Raw genomic sequence first — 27,066 nt, forward strand, 5'->3', positions numbered from 1 at the left:
ATTCACAAGAAGAAAAAAGGAAACCGAGAGAGAGAGAGTGTGTGTGAGTGTGTGAAGAATGCAAGTTGGAGAGACACCGCGGGCCGGTGGTCTGTGCAGGACCAGATTTCGCAGCAGTGACAAAGACCCTGCTCCATGTTTGCATGTGATAGCCTCTGAACGCAAATGGCCACTTCATCATCCTGCCTGCAATGGTATTCATCTATGAAAATAATTATCAAGGTTGTGCACGGCGGCCAGCTCCGAATCAGGATGCACTCGAAGAGGTGGGGTGGGGAGGGGTGGGGGGGGTTCATTCCCATTCACACAATACACATTAATCCATCAGGAGGGGAACCATTGCCTAGAGTAATTAGTCACAGCATGGGAGGTGGTGGTGGTGGTGGTGGTGGGGGGGGCTACCTCTGCCAGTCATATTCATCCAGCGCACCATGAACAGGCGACAATGGAGGTCCTAATGATGGGCTGCTAGAAGAGGTGGACGCGCGATGAAAGATACCTCGTCATCAATCCCTGATGAGAGCGGCCGCCGTAACAAGAATGGATCTGTGCGGCGCTATGCAACCCCCCATACCGTACGCTGAGTGTGTTTCCACAAAGATGATAAATTATTCAGAGCTCATCCATCCTCCTAGGGCATCCTTGGCAGAATTTACTGAAGCACCATTCTTCAAAATAACAACAATTAAAATAACAAAGGGCCAGCGTTGTGCTGTGGCTCACGCCAACCACTTGTGTAATTAGTAATTAGTTTGGTCATAAAAGGTGTCTGGAAGGGCCGCTCGTTAAGTCTGAAGTGACTGTTGTCTGATGATGAAAGTGGGGGAGAGACACACACGGAGGCACTGACAGAGTGTGTGTGTGTGTGTTCTGTAAAAACGTATGAATGCTTGAATCACTGTTTGCGAGGCTCTGCGTTTGTGTGTGTCGAGGGGAAAATGTTGAACCATACCAAACCTTTCTAATGTAGACCACATTGGCTACTGATGAAACACGGCCCGGAAGAGTTTTATGTGAGGTAGTAAAGAGTAATTACCTTTTTTTCCCCCTCCTTTCTGTTCTTTAAACATCTTTTGGATGCTCTTCAGGATTCTAGAGTTGTAAATTTGAGGAAGTTTACCAACACAGACGACGAATGGGGGGAGGGATCAGGTTTCTCCTTTTTATGCAGCCCTGATGCTCCTACTCCCTAATCAGTTAACAAAACAGTTTTGCCTTTAATCTAATAAACTCAACACAAACCGTCAACACGCTGCGAGGAGATATTTTACTGGTGGGTTCTTGAAGATTTCAATTGCGCTACTAAATTGTCCATTTACATCAAAACAGAGCGGGTGTCCAAATAGATCTGGCATCGCTTGGTGACATGCAAAACAAATCGTACAGAGTGTTCGGTTTGCGATTAATGAAATGCTTATTTGGAAAGAACAGTATTTAGAAAAGTGGAGGGCCAAGTGAGCTACATTAACCATGGCCTCTATAATAAACTATTCTCTGACATGTCGGCGCTGTTTACCCAAATAACAAGCGAGAAGCACATCCATTCACACACGAATGTATCATGACCTGACAGCTGGTGACTGAAATCGCCCCATCTGAACTTAGAAAGCCAATGGTACAGGTTGTAGGATGAAATGCTATGAAATGTTGAAAAAAAAAAAAAAAAAATTCTTAGGATTCAAGGCGATTTTTTCTTTCTTTTGTCGCCAATGGTTATAGTTTCCTCCAGCCCCAATCCCATTTCCCTGCGGTGGTATTAAGGTTTAATCTTATCCTAAATATATCACTAATCATGCATTAAGAATCCCTGAAATAAACAATCACAATCCACGTCACCTCTATTAATCATGACATATTACTCAGATTAGTGGCTTTCTGAGTTGTGTGTGATGGCAGTATTGCTGCTTATCATAATCATACGGCCGGTTTAAACGTGTTAATAGATGGTTTCTGCAGCTCCTGAAAGTTTGATAGCGCCGCTTTTTCGAATGGTGACGATTGTTCATTTGCTGACAAGAACAAATGATCGTCATCCATCAACATCCAATCAGACAGGAATGTCCAGAGACAAACACTTCACTGTTTCCTCACTGTTTTCAGCCTTTTAAGGTTTCTATTTGTTTCTTGTTTGTATTAGATGTATAGGACAAGGGAAAAACATTGTTATTTTACATTATTTACATTTAAATTTTGCTTTTCCAGCTGGGAATGACTTTTTGGTGCACATGGGAAGGTGAAGGATATGCAACTGTTTTGCATGGGTTTATCTTCAAAGCATTTGATTTTATGTAAATGATAACACAACCTTTATCATAGCAAGCAGGACATGCAGAGTGAATATGCTTTCATATATCACCACAAGCGACTGCACTTTGGCACAAACAGTCATTCATAACCTTTCTGCTAAATTAATTTGGGTACAGTCAATGAGACCTGCATATGCAGAACAGATTTCTCCCCTTGCTTATTTTATATTAATGCCAGTTCCTATTGGCAGTCCTCAAATTGCTCAAACATTGCTGCTATCCCCGGGATCATTTTGCTTTTGATTTGCATAAACCATGTGTTTAGAAGAAACGGGAGAGCAGGAATAGATTGAGGATTTGTCATGTTGAGGACTGGTTGCTGGAGCACTGGCTCTTTGTCAAACGGTGGCAGTGATCGCTCGAATGGCATCTCCAGACTCAAATTAAAATGAAACAGGACCAAATACCTTCCCACTGAAATCGTTTGGCATGATTAAGTCTTGCCGAAGTGATTTTCTATATGTGTATTAATGCTTATCCTTCCCTCTCCAATGAGATCTACATGAGACCATCTACACGTGTGTATGTTAATTCACCTCGCCTAATGTTGTTTACAAGATTTACCCAAGGTAATGTTAGGGTCACAGACCCGCCAACGTTTCCATCTTATCCTCTCAAATGATAGTCCATATGTAATTTTGCTCATCCTTAATATTAATCACAGGATTTAATTTGTCTATTTTTATATGAATTTTAATTTTGTGCAATGACTGATCAGATCTGTGATGAAAAATGTAAATTGTGCCTTACGCATGAGCTAAAAAATTCACTCGCACTGGAACAGAGTCTACATACATTTACATCTTTTATTTTTATCAGTCTCTTGTTAACTCCCTTTTCTCTGAATTTGCAGCGAACACAAGGAGTGCTCGCCCTCTCATTACCAAGACAACATAAGCACCTACCACTCCTCCCAATTAACTCCAATTTATCCGAGAGCTTTCAAAAAGCGATCTGAAAAAAAAAAGAGGGAGTGATATTGCAGCTCTGCAACATCACCGGCTTGTGAGGATCAAAGTGCTCCCATGGGTGGGAGGCAAAAGGCTTCAAACTCCCCACAATGCAGTGCAGCCAAATGAAATAATGCAAATGGAGCCCTAATTACCAGCAGCTTAGTGTGCAGCTTCCAATTAGCAACAATTACACTCAGTGTAAATTCACCAACAAAAAGGCAGAACATTACACACTGATTATATCAGATTTCATGGGAGGTTAAAGCGTTGCTTAGTAAGGTGGTAAATATTGACCAAAGGACAGGAATTCTTAACACGCTGTGAAAAGCTATTTCACTTTGATGAAAAATGTTTTCATTCTTTAATGCTAAAATAGCTTCAGTGTTTGTCTCATGAACATTATCTAAGCATCAAAGACATAATAAATAGTATATACAGACTTACACCGCTACAGCACTGAAGTGGTACCATCTGTATTTTTGATGAAGAGCCACATTTTTCCTGTGATTTTGACAACATGCATTTAAGGCCATTTATCACCACCACTGCGAGGTAATGAGGGCATCCACTGGACCGGGGTTGCATAATTCTGCCATTACTGGCCCATTGTAATAATCTTCTGACCTCTAGCTTTCAGAGCTGATCTTGAATGGTATGACAAATCTGAACTCGTACCCACATTTCCTACATATCCCAAAAGAAAAACAGAGCAGAAGCTCAAGGTCAGGTCTAGGGAGGTTTTTTTTTTCTTTTTTTCAGTCCAAAAGTCCACATTTATAACACACACACACACACACACACACATATACAGTATATGGGATCATGTTTAATGTTAAACTCTAAATGCCAAAACCAGCTAAGGAGCCTCATAGTAAAACGCTTTGTATAACAATAATAATAAAAAAAGGGGGTTGGGTTATGGGTTGTTATGGATTTTGAAATAAATGATTAAATATTTTTTAAATCCAACCATCACAAATTTCAGTTTAATTCATGAGACTGCATTAAATTAAAAATAAAATGAAACTCATCCTGCTTGTTAGCCCTTGACTACTTTATTAAACAAATCACTCATGTCTGTAGTGTGTGTGTGTGTGTGTGTGGCTTCAGTGTGATTCAGGACCGCGAAGCTCGGCAATCTCATCTAGCAAAGCTGTCTGCTATTCAGAGCACCTCCTCCTCTCTCTCCATCATACTGTGCCCATTATACTGCACTTACAACACAGTGCATGTGTGTCTGAGTCAAGTGCAGCAATTCCACTGCAAGGTGATTGAGACGATAATGTGCACAGAAATCTAACTAACTATAATGGCCATGTAGTTACAGCTTCATCTGAGAGTAGGAACTAAAGAAAACAGTGGCAATATCAACAATAGGCTGGCACCAATACTGTACATATAAAGCCCTTCTTCTTAAATGTTAAACATACATACACATTGAATAATTTATCAGGTGGTTGATATTGGATGTTTCACACACACCTTCATACCATATGAATGCTGATGTTATATTGCACCATGGTGATTCATTTCTTTCTTTTTTTAATCTTAGTACAATTATAGTCTCTAAAGAAATAGCCTATAAACACTTAGCTGCTGCATAATAATGCAATCTAATGCAAATGATCAGCCAGAATGTTTACCGTTATGATCCTTATTAACTTTTTTTTTTTCCAGATTCATAAAGTGCTTGAATTCAATTACACATGACTGTTTTCAACATTGTCAACAAAAATGAAAAATAATAAATGTATAGAATCTATAACAGACCTGCTGTATTGTTTTGTTAATGAAGATGTGTATAAAAGTCAACTGTCTGTCAAGTCTGTTTTCTATTATTCAAAATATTTTCATCGCCAAATGAGCAATACAATCTGCGGCTAAGTAAAGACAGCAAGAATTTCACTATTTCTATTATCAATAGATTCCTTGAGATCACAGAGTTTCAACATCCATTCCCCTGGTCTTTTCCACTAAGGGTGGTGCTGCTGAACTTGAACTCAGACACAGGATTGGGTGGGTGGGTGGGTGGGGGGGGGTTGAGTAAAGTAAATCTATAGCAAGAATAAAAGCTGAGGATCTACGAGTAAAGGATGATCCTCACTCTTCCAGCCTGTATACCGGGGAACATCAGTGTTTTATGTGTCCTTTTTCCTGCTTTAGTTGCACAAGAAAGTGCTGGATTCTCAAGATAAAGGCGATTTTTTGGCAAATAGCGAAAGTCACAAAATAAATGGCCTGCTGGTCCTATGGTGTAATTACAGTGGCTAGAAGCATACCAATCTATCACGAGGAAGAGAGGGGAGGGGCTGACACGCTGCAAAGGGGTTAGTCAAAGGAGATAGCCTTTGACTAACTACTGGCCCCGGACAATCGATACTCTGCAGATATTGCATCCAGGGAGAAAGGAGGGAAAAAAAGCCCTAAAAACTTCCCAAATGGCTTTTCATTCAGATATTGATCAGCACCCTTTTATCATGACCTTGCACCACCAAGGCCATATACTTTCTTAAGGGTATATGAAACTCATAAATCTGAGAGTTGCTACAGAGTCACACTGAGCTGTGAGCAGCGAGGCAGCAAGGCAGGATGGTGTAATTGGTCTTTCTGGGATGGCCGCCTTCATTCATACTTCATAACAAGGATTCCATTACAGTTCTGAGCTGCTGGGAAGAGGACGGACAATACTGATGGGGTAAAAAACCAAGAAGGGGATCCAAACAGTGGAAATGGGTTACGGTAAATTGGTTAATCTGAAAACCTCCTGTCCACTTTCACTTCCAGTTTGGGTGACACACTATAGCAAAATATATACATTATATAGTCACTTTAACTCAGTGAGGAACAAAATATCCTTCACATAGAAATATAAAATAAGAATTATGATTAGATTTAAAAAACGTATTCACATAGAGAAAAATTTACACAAAAATAGGATTTTAAAAAGGTCTGATATGATATTTTATATATTTACTGTAGCAATAGCTAATAATCTACCTGTTATTATGGACTCACAATAGAACACATCTTAAAGAGAAACATTAGATAACTGGTTGAAATATCCACCTTGTGCATCTTGTATGCAGCTTAACTGTATAGCCACTGAACAAAAGACACCTTGCAGATCAACTTTTATATTGACTAATTAAATGAATTTATTTGGAACAGGAGTGGTAAAACAACGACTGGAAACCGCTTGTAAATGTTGTAAAAAAAAATCATTTCCACAATCACAGTTTTCACTTCAACACTTGCCTTTTTAGTCATTTTAAAGGACCCACTGAGTGTAATTTTTTTGGGAGTCTCGGTCGACACGGCAACACTTAACCATGCTAACATATGGACATCATCAGCTGTTAATATGTTCCACCATGACACTTTGTTACTATTCCTTACGGCCCCAGCCACTGTACTGTATATACAGTTGAAGTAAATGTTATCATTAAGGCTATATTCTTATTCATGTCCATGAGCCAGACTGCACGGTAGGGCCTTTGTGGCACGTTATTTTATGGAACTGATGGAACGCACGTCGGTCAAACTTGAACAGTCCCCCCCCCCCAGAGATTTAAGGAACATCCTTTTTGTCTCCGTCACAACTTTTTCTGTCCCAGACACATGTCACAGCGCATGATAAATGAGGTGGAGGGTTTCACATTAAACCCCGTTTAAGGACTTCGGAGCTGGAGATCCCTGTATGATACTGGGGACTCTCGTTTACAAAAGATGAACATAACTGCGGGCAGCTTTGCGTTCCTTCGTACTGTATGTTTATGCTATATGTTTATGACAGTATGAAGGCAGATGGATGATCGCAACTCGAGTCCCGGCTAATTGGTTTTGAAGTAGTCGGGACGTGGACCTAAAGGAAACAACTGTCTCTTGCCTTGAGAGACAGGAGCTGCAGACTGCCACAGCTGCCACTGCTCAGCACCACGGGTCATGTTTGTGTTTAGACTGCAAGTATTTATAAGCAAACCAGAAGCCATTACCGGTTAAAAATGACCAGTGAAGTACAGTGCAAAAGTAATGGACTTTCTTCGATATAAAGAAGGACTCCTCACAAAGATTATCTACTGTAGCCATCTTGAATCCATGTTGTTATATTTTACTTAAAAAAATAAAATAAAAAATCGGAGAAGTATTTATGAAACCTTAAAGATAGTACAAATAATAGACAGTACAAATAATATCCAGTTGCTCTGTGAATATGTAGAGGGCAGGAATGACAATTGGAAACTCTTGTGAAGATCAGTGCAAATCAGCATCAAGAAGAAAGAAAAAGAGGCTCTAACACTGTTTGTTCTATTCCCAAACACAACAAAGACAATCTGATGGCCAGATAAGTGAGCAGCTGCAGAGTTTTCCATCCAGCAAACAAGACACACTCTCAGCCTTTTACATTCAGATTTTCGTGATCACTCATCAGCATGGCTTACAATATACTGCAGCTAGAGGAGAGGATGTGGGGGACAAATGGTCCTGTCTCGTCTTTGTCTCCATCTCAGCTTTTGATGCTCCGATGACAAATATCTCTCTCTCATCCTCCTCGTTCCATCCATCGCCCCTTCTCTCTCTCGCTCTGTCTTCCTGGCCCCATCTCGTGTCATGCATTTCCGAGAGCCAGTGTACTCTAAACAGTTATGTTCTTGTTTCCTATGGTTATATTCTCCCCCTGACGTGCTCGAGTCTCATTTCCTTTTTCAGCTCTGCGTGCACTGCAGCAGCGCAGCCGTAATGTACAGCGTGTCCATAAAACATGCACGCAAGCCGGGGCAGACACTGTGCAGACCTCGGCTTTAACACATGCATTACATTCAGTATTATGTATCATAATTGTGATTTAAGTCTGGAATGAAAGTACACAAGTAGAAATGAATCTGGTTGCCGCTGCTTCTCATGCAATCAGTTATTTAAAGAAAATACATGAGTGGACATGAGTGTCCTCACTGTGGCCATGATCAGTGGGTTATTAATTGAAAAGGAGGCTCAATGACTGGGACGAAAACGAACAAGGCTTGAAGACTGAAGAACGAGCAGCAGAATTTGCGAGTTCATTAATACCGAAAAACCAATTCCCTTAAATCATCTTCTTCATTTATCTGGGATGGTGCCCTGCATACAAATAAAAAACTGTGGCAAAGATGGCACTGTGTTTGTTATTTCAGAGAGATTCCTATATTTGTGTTTTTGTCTGTGGTCTGCTCGGTCGTTTGAAGAAGGTGGAGCGACGGTGGAAAAAGGTGATGTCACATATTTCTGCACCAGTCAGGATTCAGCAGTATTTGTATATGATGACAGTTGCGAGGTTGCATGTTTGTGTTGCCAGGGAGGTGCCTATTGCAACAGAAGCTCATCACACCCCACCCAGCCTTGATTAAACCAAAAGTTTTAAACTCAGAATAAACAATTTCTATTGTGAGCATGTTTTCTCTCCAAATTATAATTATAACTCTGCCTCATTTATTTATTTTACACAGAAATACTTCACATTTCAAAGTCGTCAGGGGCTGGATCCGGAAAAATTGATATATCATTTGCCAGTTTCTGGTTTTGTAAATGTTGCAGTTTATATCAAGTTATCATGTTAATCTATTTTCTTTTAGTCAGGCAAAATAAGAAATCTGGATCCTGTGGCTGGTTGCGACAGGCATTGTCCACTATTTGCAAATCTAACCAAATGATAATTTTAATAAATAAATAATAATCAAGAGATTAACTGATCATGACAACAAAAAAGAGTTGCAGCCCTAACAGGAAGCACAGGCAGACACATGGGGAGCGTATGGCATGAAAAATACATATGCACCATTTGCTCCGTCTATATACTCTGTTTCTGCTCTGCAGGATTTGTCTGTGATGCCTTTATTTACCATATTCACCATTTAACAATTAATCCACTTGTCAATCAATAGAAAATAACCTAACAATAATTTTAAAGGTGTATGTTAGTGTGAGTCATTAGACAATATGAAGAGAAATGACCAAACAGTCAGTAGTTTTTTAAATCTGAGCATTTGCTGCTTTTCTGTTTTGTATCATTGTTGTAAACTGAATACATGTTTAGCTCTGTGAAACTCTGACCACAATTTTTCATTTTTCTTTGTTTGAAAAAAAAAAAAAATAAGAAGAGAGAACCTAACAAAAACGGGTGGAAAAAAAATTAAATCATGTGGTAAGACAAAAGCATCCTTGGCATTTTTTGTAGACACCAGTCAGTGTCCTCTGCAGTATCATTAGTGGATCGGAGGAAAAATCCTTCTCTGGGACAAACTGTGAATGTTCTGCTCCGGCTTCTTTTCCTCAATAGTGCACCGGTGAAATGACATAGCACAGGATAAAATAGTAATGCTAATATCAATAGTTTGTCCATTACAGGTCAGCTAACTGTCCAGAGGAACAGTTACAAAGCTGTTCCTTTTCGATCTCACAAGGCCGATCAATACGGGGGCATACTGTTTCAATTTTGCCGGCATTGATTTTCTCTATAACACTCCAACCCTAAAGCATTCATCTTTCTGAAGGAAGGAAGATTTGATTTACTGAAGAAAAATTGGAGTGCACATCACAAAGATTTTTTGCCGGGCGGGAGTTTGACGTGCCAAAAGATGGATGTCCCTTGGCTGGGAAGCCTCTAGCCTAAGGGCGTCCATTAGAGCTGTGGTGCTGCAGAAAATGAGCTGCTTATATGAGGGAGGAGGAGCAGAGGGAGAGGAGCTGGTGCTCGGGGTGTGTATGTTTTGGGGGGCTAGCTGTAGGTGAGGATTGTTAGAGTAAACTGGGAATAAAAAGGATGCTGATGCAGCCTTTAAAAGAGAAAGAGGAAGACAAAGTATGAGAGGAGCAAATGCCGGGGAGTAAATCTAAACCGCTGCATCTTGAAGAATATCTCCATTTGCCTCAAACAGACCAGCTACATCAGTAGACTGTCAACAACAGCTCTGGATTTATAAAAAGAAAGAGTGTGCACACAGCTCCTACATCACACTCCAACCTTTTTCAGCTGCAGTCACCTTCCTTTTACTTTCCCCGCTTCCTGCATCCAGAGTGAATTTCCATGGTACATTAGTCAGCCTATTAGAATGCAATAAAGAGAAGGTATGAGAGGGGAAAAAGAGAAGAGTAGTGCATGTCCCCGGAGACTGAGAGCTGGCGTTCTCCATCATCTGCCCTCATCTCCCCTCTCTGTCCGTCGACTTTGTCTAGGTGTCATATACATGAAAGATGATTCCTGACCCAAATAAACACCACAGCGGTGTGGGTGCTCAGTGGACCTGAGCTTAACGGAAAGGGGGGGGGGGGGGTGAAAAAAAACTAGAGCGATGTGGAGACTGGGGGAGAAAAAAATGACATCTGCCAGTTGTTTCATTTGTGGCCATCTTGCTACCTGTTCATTTACTTTTTCCCCCTCGTCTTAAAAAGACAGCAGGCTGGCATGTTGTACACCTGAGGCTCAAGGCGCTGGGACAAGAATGTGTGGATGGACAGACAGGTAGTCGCCCTTTCTGTCTGGCTGTGGATCCGACTATGTCTTGACACTACATGACAGATAGAAACTGTCTTTGTCTGGAGGATGGAAACGTTCCCTGGACACTCGGTGTTACAATTGAGGTAGAAAGTGGAACAAGAAGGAGCAAAGGACACAGAGTAAGGGAGAAAGAGAAAGAGAAATTGTGGCTGTGATGAAGAGAAAGGACGAGAGAGAGAGAGAGAGAGAGAGAGAGAGAGAACCACAGACGAAAGAGACAAAGCTCGGGAATGGAAAAGAGAAAATCACCTAACACCTCTTTCCTCCAGAGGCCAGGGCCGCTGTAAGCTGGATATTAAGACACAAATTGCATTCAGGCAGGTCACACTGTGTCAGAAGATATTAGATGCCTGCCGTGAGGAAACAACAATTCCCATCAGCTTGTGAGAAAATAATATTTTCATTTTCAGACTCTTTATTGAATGGAAACTTTGGGGAATACGTTTTTATGGCATGTGAGCAGGCGGGCTTGGATTTTTTTACACCCTAGCAACAAAAGGTCGTAATCGTAGCTGTGTATTGTCTTTGTGCTCCTGGATTTCATTTTCACAGCTGGAAAAAGCTTGTGGGTTTCATTGTGTGTCCGTCCTTCCCCTCCCGTTCTTATTTACAGGCAGGGATGTTGCTTCACCACCACGCTTTGTGTACAAGTGGACTTAAGGACAGAACAGCTCTTCATACGCTTGCGGGTATCCAGGTGTGCATGAGAGTGTTTTTTGTTTTTTTCTGTGTCCATCTTTTCCTCCTAATTGTTCTTTTTCTGGGGGTTTTGCAGCAACACCAGATGTTTCTCCCATGCCCGCATACCACGGGCTCTGGTGCGAAGCTGCACCACCTGACCTTCACAGTAATTGACCAAAAATATTGATGTAATGGCACAGGACTGATTGTGATTTATTAAAAGAGCGCTGCACTCCAAGGCCCAGTGCCAACGGCTCCCTGCGCCCATCGGCAGCCATTAGGAAAACCATCAATAGCACAGCAGCATAAAGGACCAGTAATGGGGGACTTTTCTGGCCAGAGCCAGGAGAACACAATCTCCATAGTAAATAGCACAGCCTCGTGTGAGTACATATGGAGACTAATAGAAAGCAAGAGACGGAAGGAGGAGAGGGCGGGAGGGAGATCAAGGAAAGAAAAATATGACAAATAATACACCACATCCTGATATAAGAGAACAACATAGAGAAAGAAAACAAAGGCAGCCAGAGATAGACTCCTGATCCAATAACAAACTAACCCTCGCCAGACGAGTCTCCAGAGAGTTGGTTCAGTCTAACAAGCGTGAGCCAGCGGCCGTCTCTGCGGCTCACTATTACACACTACCTGCACAAACAGCCATCATTAGGGAATAGCTGCATTGGATTCTGCTGCCTATTTGGCGAAACAAACACAGAGGATAAGGTTCCCTCTCTTCCTAATGGGAGCGGAGCTGTTTAAATGGCTTTCATCTCTCTCCCGAGTCAATGCATCATTCAACCCACAGCTGACATTTTCACCTTTGCAAATCTAATTTAATCAAAGTCATGAGTATTGGGGGGGTGAGAAAGATTATGATGAGATTAAAACCATTACAATGATCTGAATAATTTTCAAGGCATAGAAAATTACACTGTTCATATAAAAAAAAAAACAGAACAGGTGTATCCCCTTGATTGAAGGCCTTTCTGTGCAGACGGAGGTAAATGCTCTAAAGAATGGATTAAACATGTACAATGTAAAATGCATTATGTATTAGGTGCATGTGTGTGTAAAGTGATGTAAGTGAGAAAAGAAAACCTAAAACCTTTTCCTCTTATTATGATGAATATTGAAATATACGTATATATATATATACAAAAAAAAAAGAAAATCTCTTGGTCTCGTTTTTAGACAACACTTTTGTTTTACCTTATGGAAGAGCTTCCCCAGGCTCCATGTTTGTCAGTCAGGATGTTGACTATCTTCTGGATGAGCTGTGTGGCTGTCACGTGGTCTCGGTACTTGGCGGCTCGGATAAGGTGATCGCACATTTTCTCCTCATCTCGCTTCTCTGCTGCGTACTGAGCGCAGTTAGACTGAAAAGGAGGGTGAAACAATACATTACACATTCTGCAAGTGAAGGTATCATTACAAAAGTATACAAAAAAGTGAATTAAAACAGCATATATTAAATGTATTATCTTGCAACTAATATACACAGGGACCTAACCCTATAGGAGGAAACGGAGCAGACACCAGCACACAGTGTTTTCGTGTATAGAAACTCTACTCTGAGTAGAACCAAATGAAAAGCATAGGGTCATTTCTGTCCTCTTGTCACGTTGATTAATAACAGTGGACATGTATTTACTAATGCCCTCCGGCGCACCAAATAACACGATACCCACAATGCACAGGGAGGACATTTTTCTCTGTCGGAATTTGTTATCAGAATGGGCCTTTGAACTGCGCAGCGATGGCAAAAGTAAAACACCTTCTGAAAATAACAGCTATAATTTGAAACAGTGTTTTGATTTCCAATCTTTATTTCACAACCAATTTCAGCTCCCAGCTGGCGTTGCGCTCGTGGCTTACTCTGAAAGGACTGCGTTCAAAGTGATATTCTTACTGAAGGCAGAGATAAAAACATGGCTATGTATAGAGCATCATCAGACCTATAATATTGCATTTTGTTATTATCTTCTGCACGCTCTGTGTAAAACTTCAAAAGCAAATGGCAGCATTAACAATGAAACACATTCAGTTATTAATATTGCTTGCACATTTCTGTCCTTATCAAATTAACTTTTTTTCTACCCCCCCCATTGGTTTGACAGTCACACAGTGACTATTAACCCAGATCCATTGCTGAACAAATGCAACCTGTTCTCTCAAAGTTAGCAGGAAAGCGCTTTATAATGGGTCCTCCTCTTCAATTTGAACGACAACATTTCATATCTGACAGAAAATCTATAGGTATAAATCAAATTAGAGGGGCTTTCTCTTCAGGCTGCTGGGCCTTAATTATCAATCTGTGTCTCTTTGTGTGGTATTAAAGTGGGCCTTGACCTTCCAGCACAATGACCTGGTGAAACTGCAAAATGAAGGGAGTATGGAAGAGGAATTGCTGGGTAAATGTTCCAGATTTTAAACCAGAGAGCGGCTTGGCTATGCTGTGTGACTGTGTGTGTGTGTGTGTGTGTGTGTGTGTGTGTGTGTGTGTTGCATGCCCATTAATCTTGATCAGCGAAGGTAAAGGCAAGCAGCAGTGGGACACAGAGGAAAGCAGGACCAAAGACAGTGACTCATAGCATGACGTATAAAGTTCAACAAACTCAAGTAGTGCTCAATATCAAAAAAATACAGAAAAAAATATGATATAAGTAAAATACAGTATACTGGCAGAGAATCACCCCCTTAAGATCTATAAATTGTATACATGATAATAGGAATTATATGTATTTTCCTCAAAATAAATGCTCATGTGGATTTCCATCCTTTAAACAGATATAGTAAGTAGCTGGCCTAGAAAGAGTCCATTTGCAAGTGCCCCTGTCTGAGACATGTGAAGTCTGCAGGACTAATCAACAGTGCTGGGTTCACACTCATAACCATAAACAAACACTTCATCACCTGTGTGTTGAGCCTGCCCAAACACCCAAACCCTCCATGTTGTAATGGGCTTTTCTTATATCCAAAGCCAAAGTCGACTGCTGGAGAAAAAGCCAAATTCACAGACTCACCCCTAAAATAACAACCAAAAAAAAGCTGAACACATAAGTAGAGCCATTAAAACCTAGAGTTGGGTTTACTTATAAGTGGAAAAGACAAGTCACTGTTAATTCTGGGGGTCATTCCATTGATGTGAAGTCAGAGAATATGCTCCAGTATTATGAAGGACTTATTATGTTATGTTATTATGAAGGTTAAAGCGAATAACTAAACCTCCCTGCCATGGCACCATCCTGAATTCACTTCCATCCACGTCCACTGACAGGATAAAGGACAGAAACTAAAAAGGGGGCATTTGGGGGTATATTTTCAAACAAACTGCTCTTTCATTCCTCTCGAAGAATCCTGAGGAAACATAAGAAGTCAATTAAAAGTATCTGCTCCCTTTTCACAAATAGGGACATGCCTCCTTTGGAGTGACTGAAGCAGTCGGTGTGCGTATTTTGACAAGGAAACAACCATAAAAAGACATGCTCAGATCTAAGCACTTCCCTTGACCAAGTTAAACGAGTGCAGCTGAGGGAAAAGATACGGCGGGCTGCGCTCCGTTAGCTTCCTACCCAGACAGCCACCAGGGCACAACTCGCTGGCCGTGAGACCATTATGACTTGCGACACTGTAATCATGGGCAGCACCTTCCATTACATGGCCTGGCTGACAGGGTCGGGCCGGCGTGGGTGCCTGCTCCGCCGGAGGAGACAGCTTGCTGAAGACGAAATGATAATGGCTGGCATTAATCGAGTCAATTACACTGAGTCGTGTCTCCCGCAATTCATCCAGAGTTCAAATAAATAAATATGGATGTGAGTCGGAGTTTGGAGAGGAAATGGGCTGAGCAAGAGGAGCGAAAGTCGGGGTGGTGGAAAGAACAGTAATCATCACACAATAACACACAGGCCTATACACGCCATGTTGTTAAAACACATGTATTTTAATCACGTAGCTAAACCTTATTTTGAATCAGAGAATAACTACACACACACACAAACACACACACGCTTTCTGCTATGAGAAACTGTTGTTATCACTGCAGCTCCTTCATGCTGATTCTATAAATAATGAGCAGGGAAAAGAGAAGAGGAGGAAAAGAGGAGTTTCACAGTGCTGTTGTACCAGTGTCAGCCTTATCTAAATGCTGTAGTTGTTGTCAGATGATGCCTTAGCTCCACTCCTCCTCCCCCGTGTGTGGGTTGAGAGGGTTAACCAGTATAATAGGCTGGAGAATGGAGGCTCATTACAAGAAATCAGCCCTATGTTTATCAATTAGAGTGACAGAGAAAGGCCTGGCTGGCGGTGTTGCCGTGCCACAACGAGCCTTCAACATGCCGACTGACAAAGCCAGGGTCTCGTGGTTCCGTCGGAAAACAGGAGGCAAAAAAGGAAAAGAAAAGCAGAGATGTTATTAAAGCGCTTGATTTGCAATCTCTTGACACTGGTGGCACATCAGGGCTACACACTCTCCAAGGCTGGGCTATCGCTCTGAGAGAATCTCCAATTTCTCACATCCGTCGACAAGCTCTCCCTGAGGGTTTCATTTACAAACGGGCAGAAAAACTGTCCAGAGGAAGGCGAGACATCAGGCTTGTCCTTGTCTGGTATCAGAGAATGCAAATATACTACAAATAAATTCCTCCTGGAACACATTGGAGGTCTAGGGAGACAAGAGGATGAAATGAGAAAGGAGGATGGGGGTCACTAAACAAAAGTAGATGCCGAACCAGTCCACCAATTGGTTTCAAAGAGATTCTCTTGCACTTGATCTCTTGCCCTCGAGTTTTCAAATTGCAACATAAAATGTCACCAGGGGAATTCAGACAATGGGCTCGGAAAGAAACGAGTGAAAGGAAGAGGAGGGGGAGAAAAATGAGGGCTTAAAAGTACAATGGCGAACAAAAGTCACCAAATGACAATGCCTGACAGCCACTTCAATTCTGAAATGATGCTCCTGTCATGCCGTGCTCCCAAGTATTGATTTTTTTTTCCTGCTCTTCGAGCGCCGGAGGGAAAAAAATAATCTAATCCAGTTGAAACAGATCCCTGCTGCTGGCATCAGCCCATTGCTCGTGGCCATCAAGGTTAACGCAGGCGCAACACTTATCAAAGTATCTCTCATCCTCCTCCTCCTCCTCCTCCTCCTCCTCCGCTCCTCCCCTCACACTGTCTGTGGCTGATCTTTAATGGACTGGTCACCATGCTGGGGTGGCAGCCCCTTCATCTCTCCTACCACGAAAAACCTCTCGTCTCTGCAAAACCGCGCCCTCCTCTCACCACATCAGTCTGCGTTGCTGCCATCTCCACAAGATGACTCCGGCTCGGCTTCAAGGTCATGCCATGTGAAAAATCATATGTGTTAAACTGTCGTCTGGAGGTGAAAAATAGTTAAATGAAGGAAGGACGTGACCAGATGAAAAATACATGTCCTCTGTGTTGGCTGTTGCCTGAAATCATGGATGCAGGGTGTTTCCCATATACTAGGACTGAATGTGGAAACAACAAACCAACAAAGAGGAATCTAAAGCATAAAAAATACTCTCCTAAATAAACTGCATAAAGCCTATAATGTCCATAACAAACTCAGACACCTGTGAAGACTTTTCCTTAGAGGCGTGATCTCACTTTCAGCTGCTCAAACTAAATGAAAAAGAGAAATCAAGAGAACGATCTCCTGGTGACTAAAGAGACTGTGTCAGACAGAAACAAAGGGAAAGTGTGGAGTAAAGTCGTTCGGGGTTAGCTGGTCACACATAATGATGGGAGCTGCAGACGAGGTACCTGGGGACTTCATTACGCTGACAGGACAGTGCGACTGAGCCCACTGCTCACCAACCATCCTCTGTACCCCAACCTCTCCTTTTCTTTCTCTTGATGTCTAGAGTGAAACAATCTATGTTGTAACAAACACACACATCTACCAAGGATGGACAGAACATAAGACCAAAACGTGAGTGTTTGTCCTGCTATTATGTGAAATTAGGGCTTTAAAAAAAAAAGAAAAAGAAAGAAAGAAAGAAAAAAAAGATCCCCATCCTGTCGACTGTGCCACCAAGTCATTTTCAAATGTAGACATCTTCCTGTTTCTTTTTCTCTTATTCTCTCGACAGCAGATTTGTCCATAATGAGATGCCCGGGCATCCAGCCCTGCTGACAAACTGCATTACAGTTGGGACAACTACATGACAGCAAGCTACAGTTGGTGGCAGCCATCAGTCCGAGTGCTGGGATGATGTGGTGTGAAAAGCCTTTGGGAGCTCTGTGTTTTTGTGTGTGTGTTTGAATAACCTTTTATTTAGCAGGCTGCATCTGGTTTTACAATAAAAATCTATTTAAACAGCTTTTAGTGTGATCAGTGAACTGATCTGTCTGATGGTTCGTGTCTAAATTGCAAAGCATGACCTAACCTTTCTGCTCAGGCTCTTTCTGAGATGAGCAGCTCTTGCGAGATTGTCTGTGATGCACAAGTTTCCAGAGACCGGTGCTATGATAATAGAACATAATGAGCATCAGCTCAATGTTAATGTCATTAACGTGGGGGAGAGAGGCCGGATCGTTTTACAAGCTCAGCAGAGAGAAGACAATGACGCCAGGCACTAATTAGCCGCTATCGTCTGGCTTTCACAGAATCTCTCAGACAGTCAATTCAATTACTCCATATAACAGCCACGGATGAATCAAGAGGGTATATAAAAAAAAGGAAAAAAGAAAAGACTGTGCAGAAGGGAAGGGTAAGAAAGAATAGAAATGACTTGGGTCCTGCTCACTCTTCCCTATCTGAACCTTCTTATCTGCCCTTGTGCCCCTGAGCCCACCACATTTCACTCCTAATGAACAGCCCCATAAAAAGAGGGAGTTCGATTTCTCTCGCCTCCTTTTCTATCTCTGGGGCTCCCACTCCTTCCTGCTCCTCTGGAAGATATCAGAGTCTATCATTTGCTGTGCTGGGCAGCAGCATCCGATCTGCAGATCTCCTTCACATTAAGGATCCTATTAGATAGAGAACCCTAAAAGGTAATTGGATTTCCCCCTAGTTATCTTCATCTCTGTTTCACCCTAAGCCCACTGTAATAACTTACTCTCAGGGCCAAAGATAACTCAATTCTGTCCCACTGAGAGCCAGAGAGAGTGTGAGCGAGACAGGGAGAAAGACAGCAAAGAGAGAGAGAGAGAGAGAAAGCATATGTTATGTCTCTGAGGCAAACGGGTATCTAAATCAAACGACTCCTCTATCAATGCCTTCCCAAGGATATGAACTCTGACAGGGAGCAAACATAAATTTGTTTTCATGTATTGAATTATTCTCTTTTCTGGTGCTTTTGCTTGAGATCTGCTGCTGCTGTTTAACTAAAACAAAACTTCTCAAGTGCAGTGGAGGAGGATACAGATCATGTTCTGGCAATTGGTGCTGGATGACAAACCTGCTCACTCCCAGTGCAACACAGTGACAGCCAAAAATGAGTCATTTTGCAGGCCTATGTTTCTCCATTTCTTGCAAAACAATAACCAACCTATAGTGTCACCACAACACAATACAGAGGAACAGTGCTCGAAAAACTGGGACATAGCTGAAAATTATTTCAAAACCCTCCACCCCCGCCCTCGGGGGGGATGTTTCATTGGCCTGTTATTTTTATTGTGGCAGTGCAAAATGAAACCGTTGGCTCCAGCAGGCTCAAGCAGAGCCTGTATGGAGGCAAAAATCAATACAGCAATATCAGAGCAAGACTTATCAGGGGTTCACTTCTTCTCAGAGGTCACTGAGGAACAACTGCATTTAAGTGGGGAATTCAATTGTGAAACATAGTTTGGGACGCGCTATGGTGGGTATCTTGATTAAGGATGTCTGGGAGATTGCAAACGAAGAATAAGTTTCAAATGACATCGCAAAAATACAACTAATGGAAAGTTATGGCTTTCCATTAGTCGTATTTTTGCTCGTAATCGAGTCATAGCTCATGTGGCTGATAGTACTGCTTCATTGAAAAACATAACAAACCTGAACCCTTTTAGACGACTCCGAGTACTGTACTAATGTAGGTGCACACTGTATTGAAAATACAGAAAGTACTGTCTAATATTTATATCTTATATCTGGTAGAGTCATGAGTAGAAAAACATAATATTTTAATGGAATAGGAGGTGCCTTGTGTTTGTCATTTGGACTATTACTCAACATGCATTAAAGACTAGCATGCATGTAAATATGACACATGTTAATATGCAAGCTACTAATCAAACACATACTATACTGTAGGTTTATGTACGAATATGACTCCTGTCTGTTAAATCGCTTAAGTTTCATGTCCAACTCTTTTTTATTTAGTACACATACTGAAGGTGCACATTTTAAGGACATAAAGGTTTTGTTACCCCAACCTGTCTACTGAGAATTCAGCTCAAGAATGAACTGAAAGCAAACGGAGCACACAAAAAACAACAGACAGACAATACAACAACAAAAAAGCCAGTCAATTATGTTTGAAAAGCTCAAGACAGTCATTCTGTTATGAACAACGCTGAGCCAAACTACTGTACACCAGGTTAGGAACCAGAGACTAATGCCAGAGAGTTTGGGAAGTGGAGAATGGTGGGGACATGGTTACACAGAGCATGTGGCCTGCGGCCACAGCGAGAGGCCAAGGCAGAGCCGGATCATATGAGGCTGTCGTGTTGTTGACTGGCTGCCAAGTCCGTCTGTCTGCCAGTCAGACAACATACTCCAAGCCTTTTTTACTTGTGCTGCTCTTGTGTCAGATGAAGACAGCTGCCTAACCCTAACGTGACATACTGTACATGCACTTTTGCAAGAGCATAAACATTGTACAGATTTTACTGAAAGTAGTCTTTCAGTGGAGTAAAAGAATCTACCTAGTAGAAGTAAATCATACTTCTGAGCTGAGTGTGGATAATGATAAGGTCAGATAAAACTGTGCAAATGACTGACACTTGGAGCAGAGTGAGTAAAAGAGGATGCCAATCAGACAGAAAAGCAGTCAACACTGGGAAGAAACTTTGATGTGCAAGAGTTGTGCCCCCACCCTCCGATTGACTTTCAACACTCTGGAGGGAATTTACTTTAGCTGAATGTAAGAGAGACCCTTCCTTGAACCTTTAAAAAAGCATCACATTTTACTGCAAAGTGGGGGCCAGAGGCTAGGGGCGAGGGGCTGAGGGCCGGGGGTGGAGGTGGAGGTGGAGTCGGTGGGTTTACACACAGTCGGCCCTTCAGGCCAGCACCTCTCAGGTCTGTCTGCAGCTTTTAGTGCTGGCAGGTTCCTGAGAAATGAGGGAGGGAAGGATGGAAGAGAGGGGAGGATGCCATATTCCTGTCACTGGCAAAATACACCCCCAGCGGGAGTATAATGGACAGGATCTCAGCAGGACAGGAAATGATTTTGGTGAGATCTAGAAAGCAGAGGAGTGGGGTGGGGGGGTTGGCGTAGTAGTTGGACTGGGAAAGGGGCAACAAAGGGTGCCCATGGGTCAGGATAGAGTTGGCCCGGCAGCTACGCGTGAATGGCAACGTTTGTGCGTGGAAGTGGTGGGAAGAGGAGGGGGGAGAAGTTATGTTTCAGGGGCAAGGCACAGGGATAAATTAACACTACACAATGTTTGGTTAGTGATATGTGCCAAGCATGATCTCCAGCCTCAGACTGCTTCAGTGTGTGCGTGAGGAGTCTTGTGTGTTTGTGTGTGTGTGTGTGTGTGTGTGTGTGTGTGTGTGTGTGTGTTCTCGATTAGCAGAGGGTTGTGTTTGAAAAGTAAACATTTATCCTGTAGGTTTGCTGTGACAGAACCTGAAACTTGATGGACAAGTCTGAAGTAGTCATTGGATCCGCTCCCCCTCTGCTCTCACTGACCGTTACCTCTTCCCTGTTTTCATTACACATAATCGCCAACACAGGATAGGAGTATCAACACTATTACACATCTCTATCAAAGGAGTCTTAGTCCTAAAGCAACACGTGGATTTTTTTGTTTGTTTGAACATATCAAGCCTAAAGTTCCTTGGGATTTCAAAGGATATGTGACAGATAAATTATGCTTGCTTTTCCTTTACTTGCCAATCCTTCTGAGGCAACCAATTAAAGATGAAATATGTCAAACTCCTCTATTAATGTACCTTTATATTCATGTGTATGGTAGAGTACCATTAAAAGACATCGGAGAGACTCCTCTACTGAGAAATTCTGGTCTTTGTCGAAGTGCAAATATCTGCCTTTCCAACTTCTTCACTTCAGCAAATCAGTTTTTATGCATGCCTCATTATCAGGTTAACAGATCACACTTTAAGTGCATATCACCAACAATGAGATATAGTAAAACATCTATATAATAAAATATACTGTATAATATAAAATATATATAATATCTATACTTAACAGTTTGGAAAGTTACATTTTTCAGAATATCATTATTCAAAACGGATTGCAATCTCACACCTGAAAAATCAATATACTGAGGAATTTAATATCTTAAATCCACACCTTAAGTTTGCTCACATGAAATGATGTCATGTGGTTATTTTGTTGTGATGTATGTGCGACTGTGCATGGATTGCCCGAGCTGTGCAGCGTATTACCTCAAACTCTGCGTGCTTGTGGATGTCTTCAGCCCTCTGTCTGCTGAGAATGAATTCGGCTTCATTAGCCACACGAACCAGATGGTCCTTCATGGTGTGACTCAGCAGCCTGGGGAGAAGGGAGATGGAAATCAGGCCACTCAAGTACTGATAACACTTATTAGCATTTTTAAACATTAATGACAGAGTTATTAACTCAGTAAAAAGAAAAAAAAAAGTGGAGGTCAGATGCTAGAGTATCTGCAACATCTGTTAAACACTATGATGACCCCCAGAGAGAGAGAACAGCCATGAAACAGCCATAAAATGCTGAAAAAGAACCGTGAAAAATCAGCAGAAAATCTAATTCAGAAACCAAACCAAACCAAACCAGTCTATCTCCTAACTGGAGTGCAGGTGCTAATTGATTTGTTAATGATATGCATCTGAAAGGAGGGAGGATCTGTGCTCATGTTGCTACATGTGTAGTCACCCCGCTCCCTCTTCTTATCAGTGTTGACGAAACATGTTATGTGTGTAAGTATGTGTGTGCGTGCGTGTACAGGTCGAAGAAACCTCTCTACACCCCTAAAGGTCAGAACTGTGCAAAGTGGAACAATAACAGACCAGGGGCCAGAGAGGAGGGATGGTGGGGGCCCAGGTTGGGACTGATTGAGGGGCGGGGGTTTAGGGGTCAGGAGATGACTGTAACCTAAACCTTCTGTTTCAGCGCAGGGTAGCAGGGGAGCGGAGGTGCTGGGGCCTCTGCAGCCTCTATGGCTCTGTCCAGGCTGAGCTATCAATAACCCAATACTGCTCTTCTTTATGGTGCTCCATACTCAAACTGTGTATGGACAGAACAGAGTTGTGGGATTTTTTTCTTTTTTGCACATGAACTCAAGTCCTCTACCAGACTGTGCAAACGCAGCTACTATATGAAGCCGATGTCACTTTAGACTCGCCCTAACATAAATGTCAGAAATAAAAAGGAAAATAATGGCAGCCAGTTCAAAATATACTAAAGACTAACTGGGACTGACTTCACTATCTAATACAGCCACAACTTAGAACTGTAATCGCTTGGTCTAAAAAGGAGTGGGGGAAAAGATCATCACAATGTCATTCATCTAAAGTTGATGTCAAATAAAATATAAATATTTTTAGTCTGTTTTAACATAAAGAAGCAGTTCTGAGTATACCAAATATATGGTAAATGTAACTGCACTAAACTTAAACTTCTGTTACTTAACTAATTAGTGACTCAGTGTAATTAATAAACAATAATTATGGCTGGTGAGTATGGAGCAATTTTTGATCATCGCTGATGCCAGGTGATCTTTTTTTAAAGCAGACATGCATCTGTGTTGTCTATCTCCACTGTTTCTTTGATGGTTACATAACAGACACCTCATCAATGTGAACTACAAATCCTGTGCTCCACAAACAAGTCAGAGGACTACATTGCTAGTCTCATTAGCATTACTGTGGATTAGCCTCTGCCAACTCTAAAAGCTGAGGATCAATAATGGAAAGGGTGGCCCCTCTAAATCTGAAACTGATGAGAGATCTAAGACTAAGAGGAGCTGAAGTGGGAACGAGAGTCTTATTGAGAAAAGATGGAAAAGCTCAAAACAATTGGAAAAAAAGGCAAATAGTCGACAGAAGAGATGATTACAGGCAGATAAAGGCTCAACCAGAAAGACATAAACTGACAGAGAGTCAGTGGGAAATCAACAACGATTTCCCAAGTGTCACGGAGGATCCAGCGATCAGAGCCCCTGTCACCTTCTCCCCAGCCCCGCTCCTTTTCCCAAATCCCTCTGGGATGAGCAGATATTGAATGAAGCTTTGAACTCATCGGCCCTCCATCCTCACACTCCCGAGCCCCAGTACACCGCCACTCATTGATTGTTGTCCAGAATCTTGAATAGCCACCCCATCAGAGGGGCCTCAGGGGCCTTGAGGGCCTGAGGGGCTGTGATGTGATCCAGGGATGGGGAAATAGGAAAGCGACCGACAGGTTGAGGTTGGAAAGACAATGAAGAAATGCTGCTGCAGGGAGGGAGAGGGGGCGTAGCATTTTGCAGGTCAGTGTTACCCACCTGCCTTCGTTGACCAGCTCGATAAAGGCGAGACCTGCATTCTTCTGGATGGAGTTCTGCCATTCCTGCAGGAAAAACACACACAATATCAATGACTGCACTGAAATAACATAACCAAGTCATGCATAATTAATTTCACACATGGTCCAATCAGTCACTGGTGACATCAAAATGTAAGTTATGAAATAAATCTACTACATTTCAATGCAGGAAATATTAATAACCTAATTTATGAATACACTCCTCATCACTTCACCAGCTTTAAATGTAAATAAAAAACAACTGGAGAAAATGTGACCTAGTATAAAAAGCTAAAAAAAAAAACGATGACGTAGTTATACAATTTTCCACTTTTTTTTTTTTTTTAAATCAAATAATCATCCAATCACTTGTTCATAAATCAGACGCTTGCACACACAACATCCATCACAATGTCCAAAACCCTGAGGCAGCATTTCCAAAACTGCTTCTGTTGTGTTGCATTCAGTTTATAATTAAACAGATTAGGGGAAAAGAGGAAATTCTCACATTTGAGAAATGCAACTAGGATTTTATAGAGAAGGTTTGACATTTTTGGTTGAATAATTTTTTTTTTTTAAATAAACAGAAATACAATGAATCAACTTTTTTTCCCTTATAAGATCCCAAATCATTTAATAAATCCTGTGGGAAGCTTTAGGTACCTGCTGGCGAGTTAGTGGTTTAGGCGTTTTTCTATAAGCTTTGCTGCCATTTCAAATATAATTCATAAGTCAATAAAGCTAGATCTAAAAAGAAACAACTGATTTGTTGGACACAGGTGACATAATCAGCTGCCAAACAGTGGAAATGCTGTGTTGAGAAGTGCATTTATCACAAGCGAATACACAAATTTCCTCCGCTCTTTGACTAACGTTATGGTTTGAGGTGTCAGTCTAAACAATCCGACCACAGCCGTGTGCGACTTTAAATCCTCGACGTTGGAAGGGACAACGAGAGAGGGGAAACTCAGCGGTCATCGTCTCTCATGTTCTGTTCAATATTTCAACACCTTCAACACAACCGTCAAAAGAATAATAAAGCAACAAGGTCATGGGGCCTGTCTGAACCTCACAGCGCTTTTTCCCCCTTCTTCCTCTCCGGGGAGACGAAGAAATATGCACAAAAAAACCTCAGGTTAGACACTGAAACTACTAAACTGCTCTAAAAAAAAAAAAAAAAATCATTCATCACTGCTTGAACTCACTGTACATTCCATAATTAGACTTATACATATTTAAATATGTCATTTATTGATAAATGAGCATGTTCAGAAGAGGCACATTCTTTTCAAACTCAAATATTCTTGTGTAAAAAAAAAAGCTAATTTCAATTGAGTCGATTTAAATGAGTCGTGAAACAACTACAAAGTGAAAGATATGCAGTGTGTACGTGTATGTGTACGTGTAGCGTAAACTCTGCTGTCATCGTCTCTTGGCCTGATAGAGGAAACCGTGTGTTTATGCAGAGCTTGGACTTTCAGTAAACCTAGAGAGCCCACAGGGACGAGGATATCAGCGCTACGAGGAGGAAGGAAAGATCAATTTACAAGAATTTCTAACGCACATCCAAAAAACGTTTGTACATATGTGATGATTTTAAAGCCATACGCTTTTGCCCTTTCAGCACAACAAATGTAAAACCATCACAACCAATCACACGCTGAGCCAAGAGAAACCATTCTTCATGAAAAAAAAATAAAACAAAACGCCTGCGTACCGTCGCTCTGTAACCAACTGCACGTCACGCAAACAACAACCTTCAGGGCACTTAACCTCAATTCAAAACTGCTTTTTGTCCTCCAGGACCATATTGGCATTGACCGTGTTTACAATACATTCAAAATAAAGAGGGCACAGAGGGAATAAAAGTCTGGGCCTGGGAGTGGAAACAGTGTTTTGGAGTTGAGCACTGGCACAGGATTTTGCGGCTAGGGCTTGCTTTTGGAGGAAGTGTGTAAGAGTAGCCTTGGGGCCTTCTAGTTGAAGCATAGACTGTAGTTGAAGGACATTAACCATGAGTGTTAGCTTGTGGCTGTGGGGATAATCCAGGCTGGGACAGACTGTGCTAGCTGGATTTCAAATAAACACCACAGGAAGTGAGGCTGTAAATAGAGTCATACTCTCTGGGGGGGGCGAGGGGCAGAAAAACAGTAACATTAAATTTTCTTTATGTGATTTTCTTTTCAAATCCTTGGGATTTTAATGCAGGGGTCTTAAAAACATACAAGTAAATGCTTTCTCAGCAGAAACCAAAAAAAAAAAAAAAAAAGAGTCCAAATTAGCTTTGATGAACGGCGTGGAGGCCATTGGCATTTACGCGGACACGGACAAAGGTGATAGCAAGACTAATGGTGTCATTATGGGCTAAGAAATGGCTCTTCTAGTTGAATTAAAAAAAGCAATGACCCTGATCTGAGGGACATCTCCCGGTGACAAAAAGGGAAACAGGGACAGGTCAGTGATAGAATATTGGATTTTGGCCGCCCCTGGTCAGCGGTGTCACAGCTTTTATGGCCGCGATAGGGGCCATGACCACAGCTCTCCTGATGAGAGGATACAAGCAGCCATTTGTGACCCCTCACCTTTAACCTGACCTCCTAACAGATGATACGACGAGAGAGAGAGCGAGAGGGGCCGTCCCTTGATCCTGATTCTGCCAACTACTCATCGGACAGACACTTTGCCAATATTAGATATAGGGACTAGGTTTTTGTTGCTTTTCTTCCTTTTTTTTTAGCGTGCGAGGGTGGGGTATGAATGAAAGTTTTTAAATCTATTCATGAAAATGCCGGTCTCAATCTGAAGTCAATAAGACAGCTCTGTTTGGTCTGTGTTCCATGATGATGGCATTGAGTCTAAACACACATGCCATGCACTTCCGTCATTACAGCTGATTATCCATAATCAAC

The 27,066-nt window shown here is 41.8% G+C and overlaps 1 protein-coding gene across 7 annotated transcripts in view; it reads right to left on the minus strand.

Annotated features, from left to right (window-relative positions):
- Nucleotides 1-27,066, minus strand: part of lrba (LPS-responsive vesicle trafficking, beach and anchor containing) — a 187,461-nt gene that overhangs the window by 81,077 nt on the left and 79,318 nt on the right. For all 7 annotated transcript variants that reach the window (XM_085782186.1, XM_085782169.1, XM_085782144.1 and 4 more), the window contains exons 34-36: nucleotides 24,138-24,202; nucleotides 22,057-22,165; nucleotides 12,678-12,844 (exon numbers count right to left, since the gene is read on the minus strand). In XM_085782186.1, the coding sequence (XP_085638312.1) occupies nucleotides 12,678-12,844; nucleotides 22,057-22,165; nucleotides 24,138-24,202 (341 nt within the window). The remainder of the gene's footprint in view (nucleotides 1-12,677; nucleotides 12,845-22,056; nucleotides 22,166-24,137; nucleotides 24,203-27,066) is intronic.

The sequence above is a fragment of the Trachurus japonicus genome, chromosome 1 (assembly GCF_045865225.1).
Source record: "Trachurus japonicus isolate A0001 chromosome 1, Traja_1.0".
NCBI classification, from domain to species: domain Eukaryota; kingdom Metazoa; phylum Chordata; class Actinopteri; order Carangiformes; family Carangidae; genus Trachurus; species Trachurus japonicus.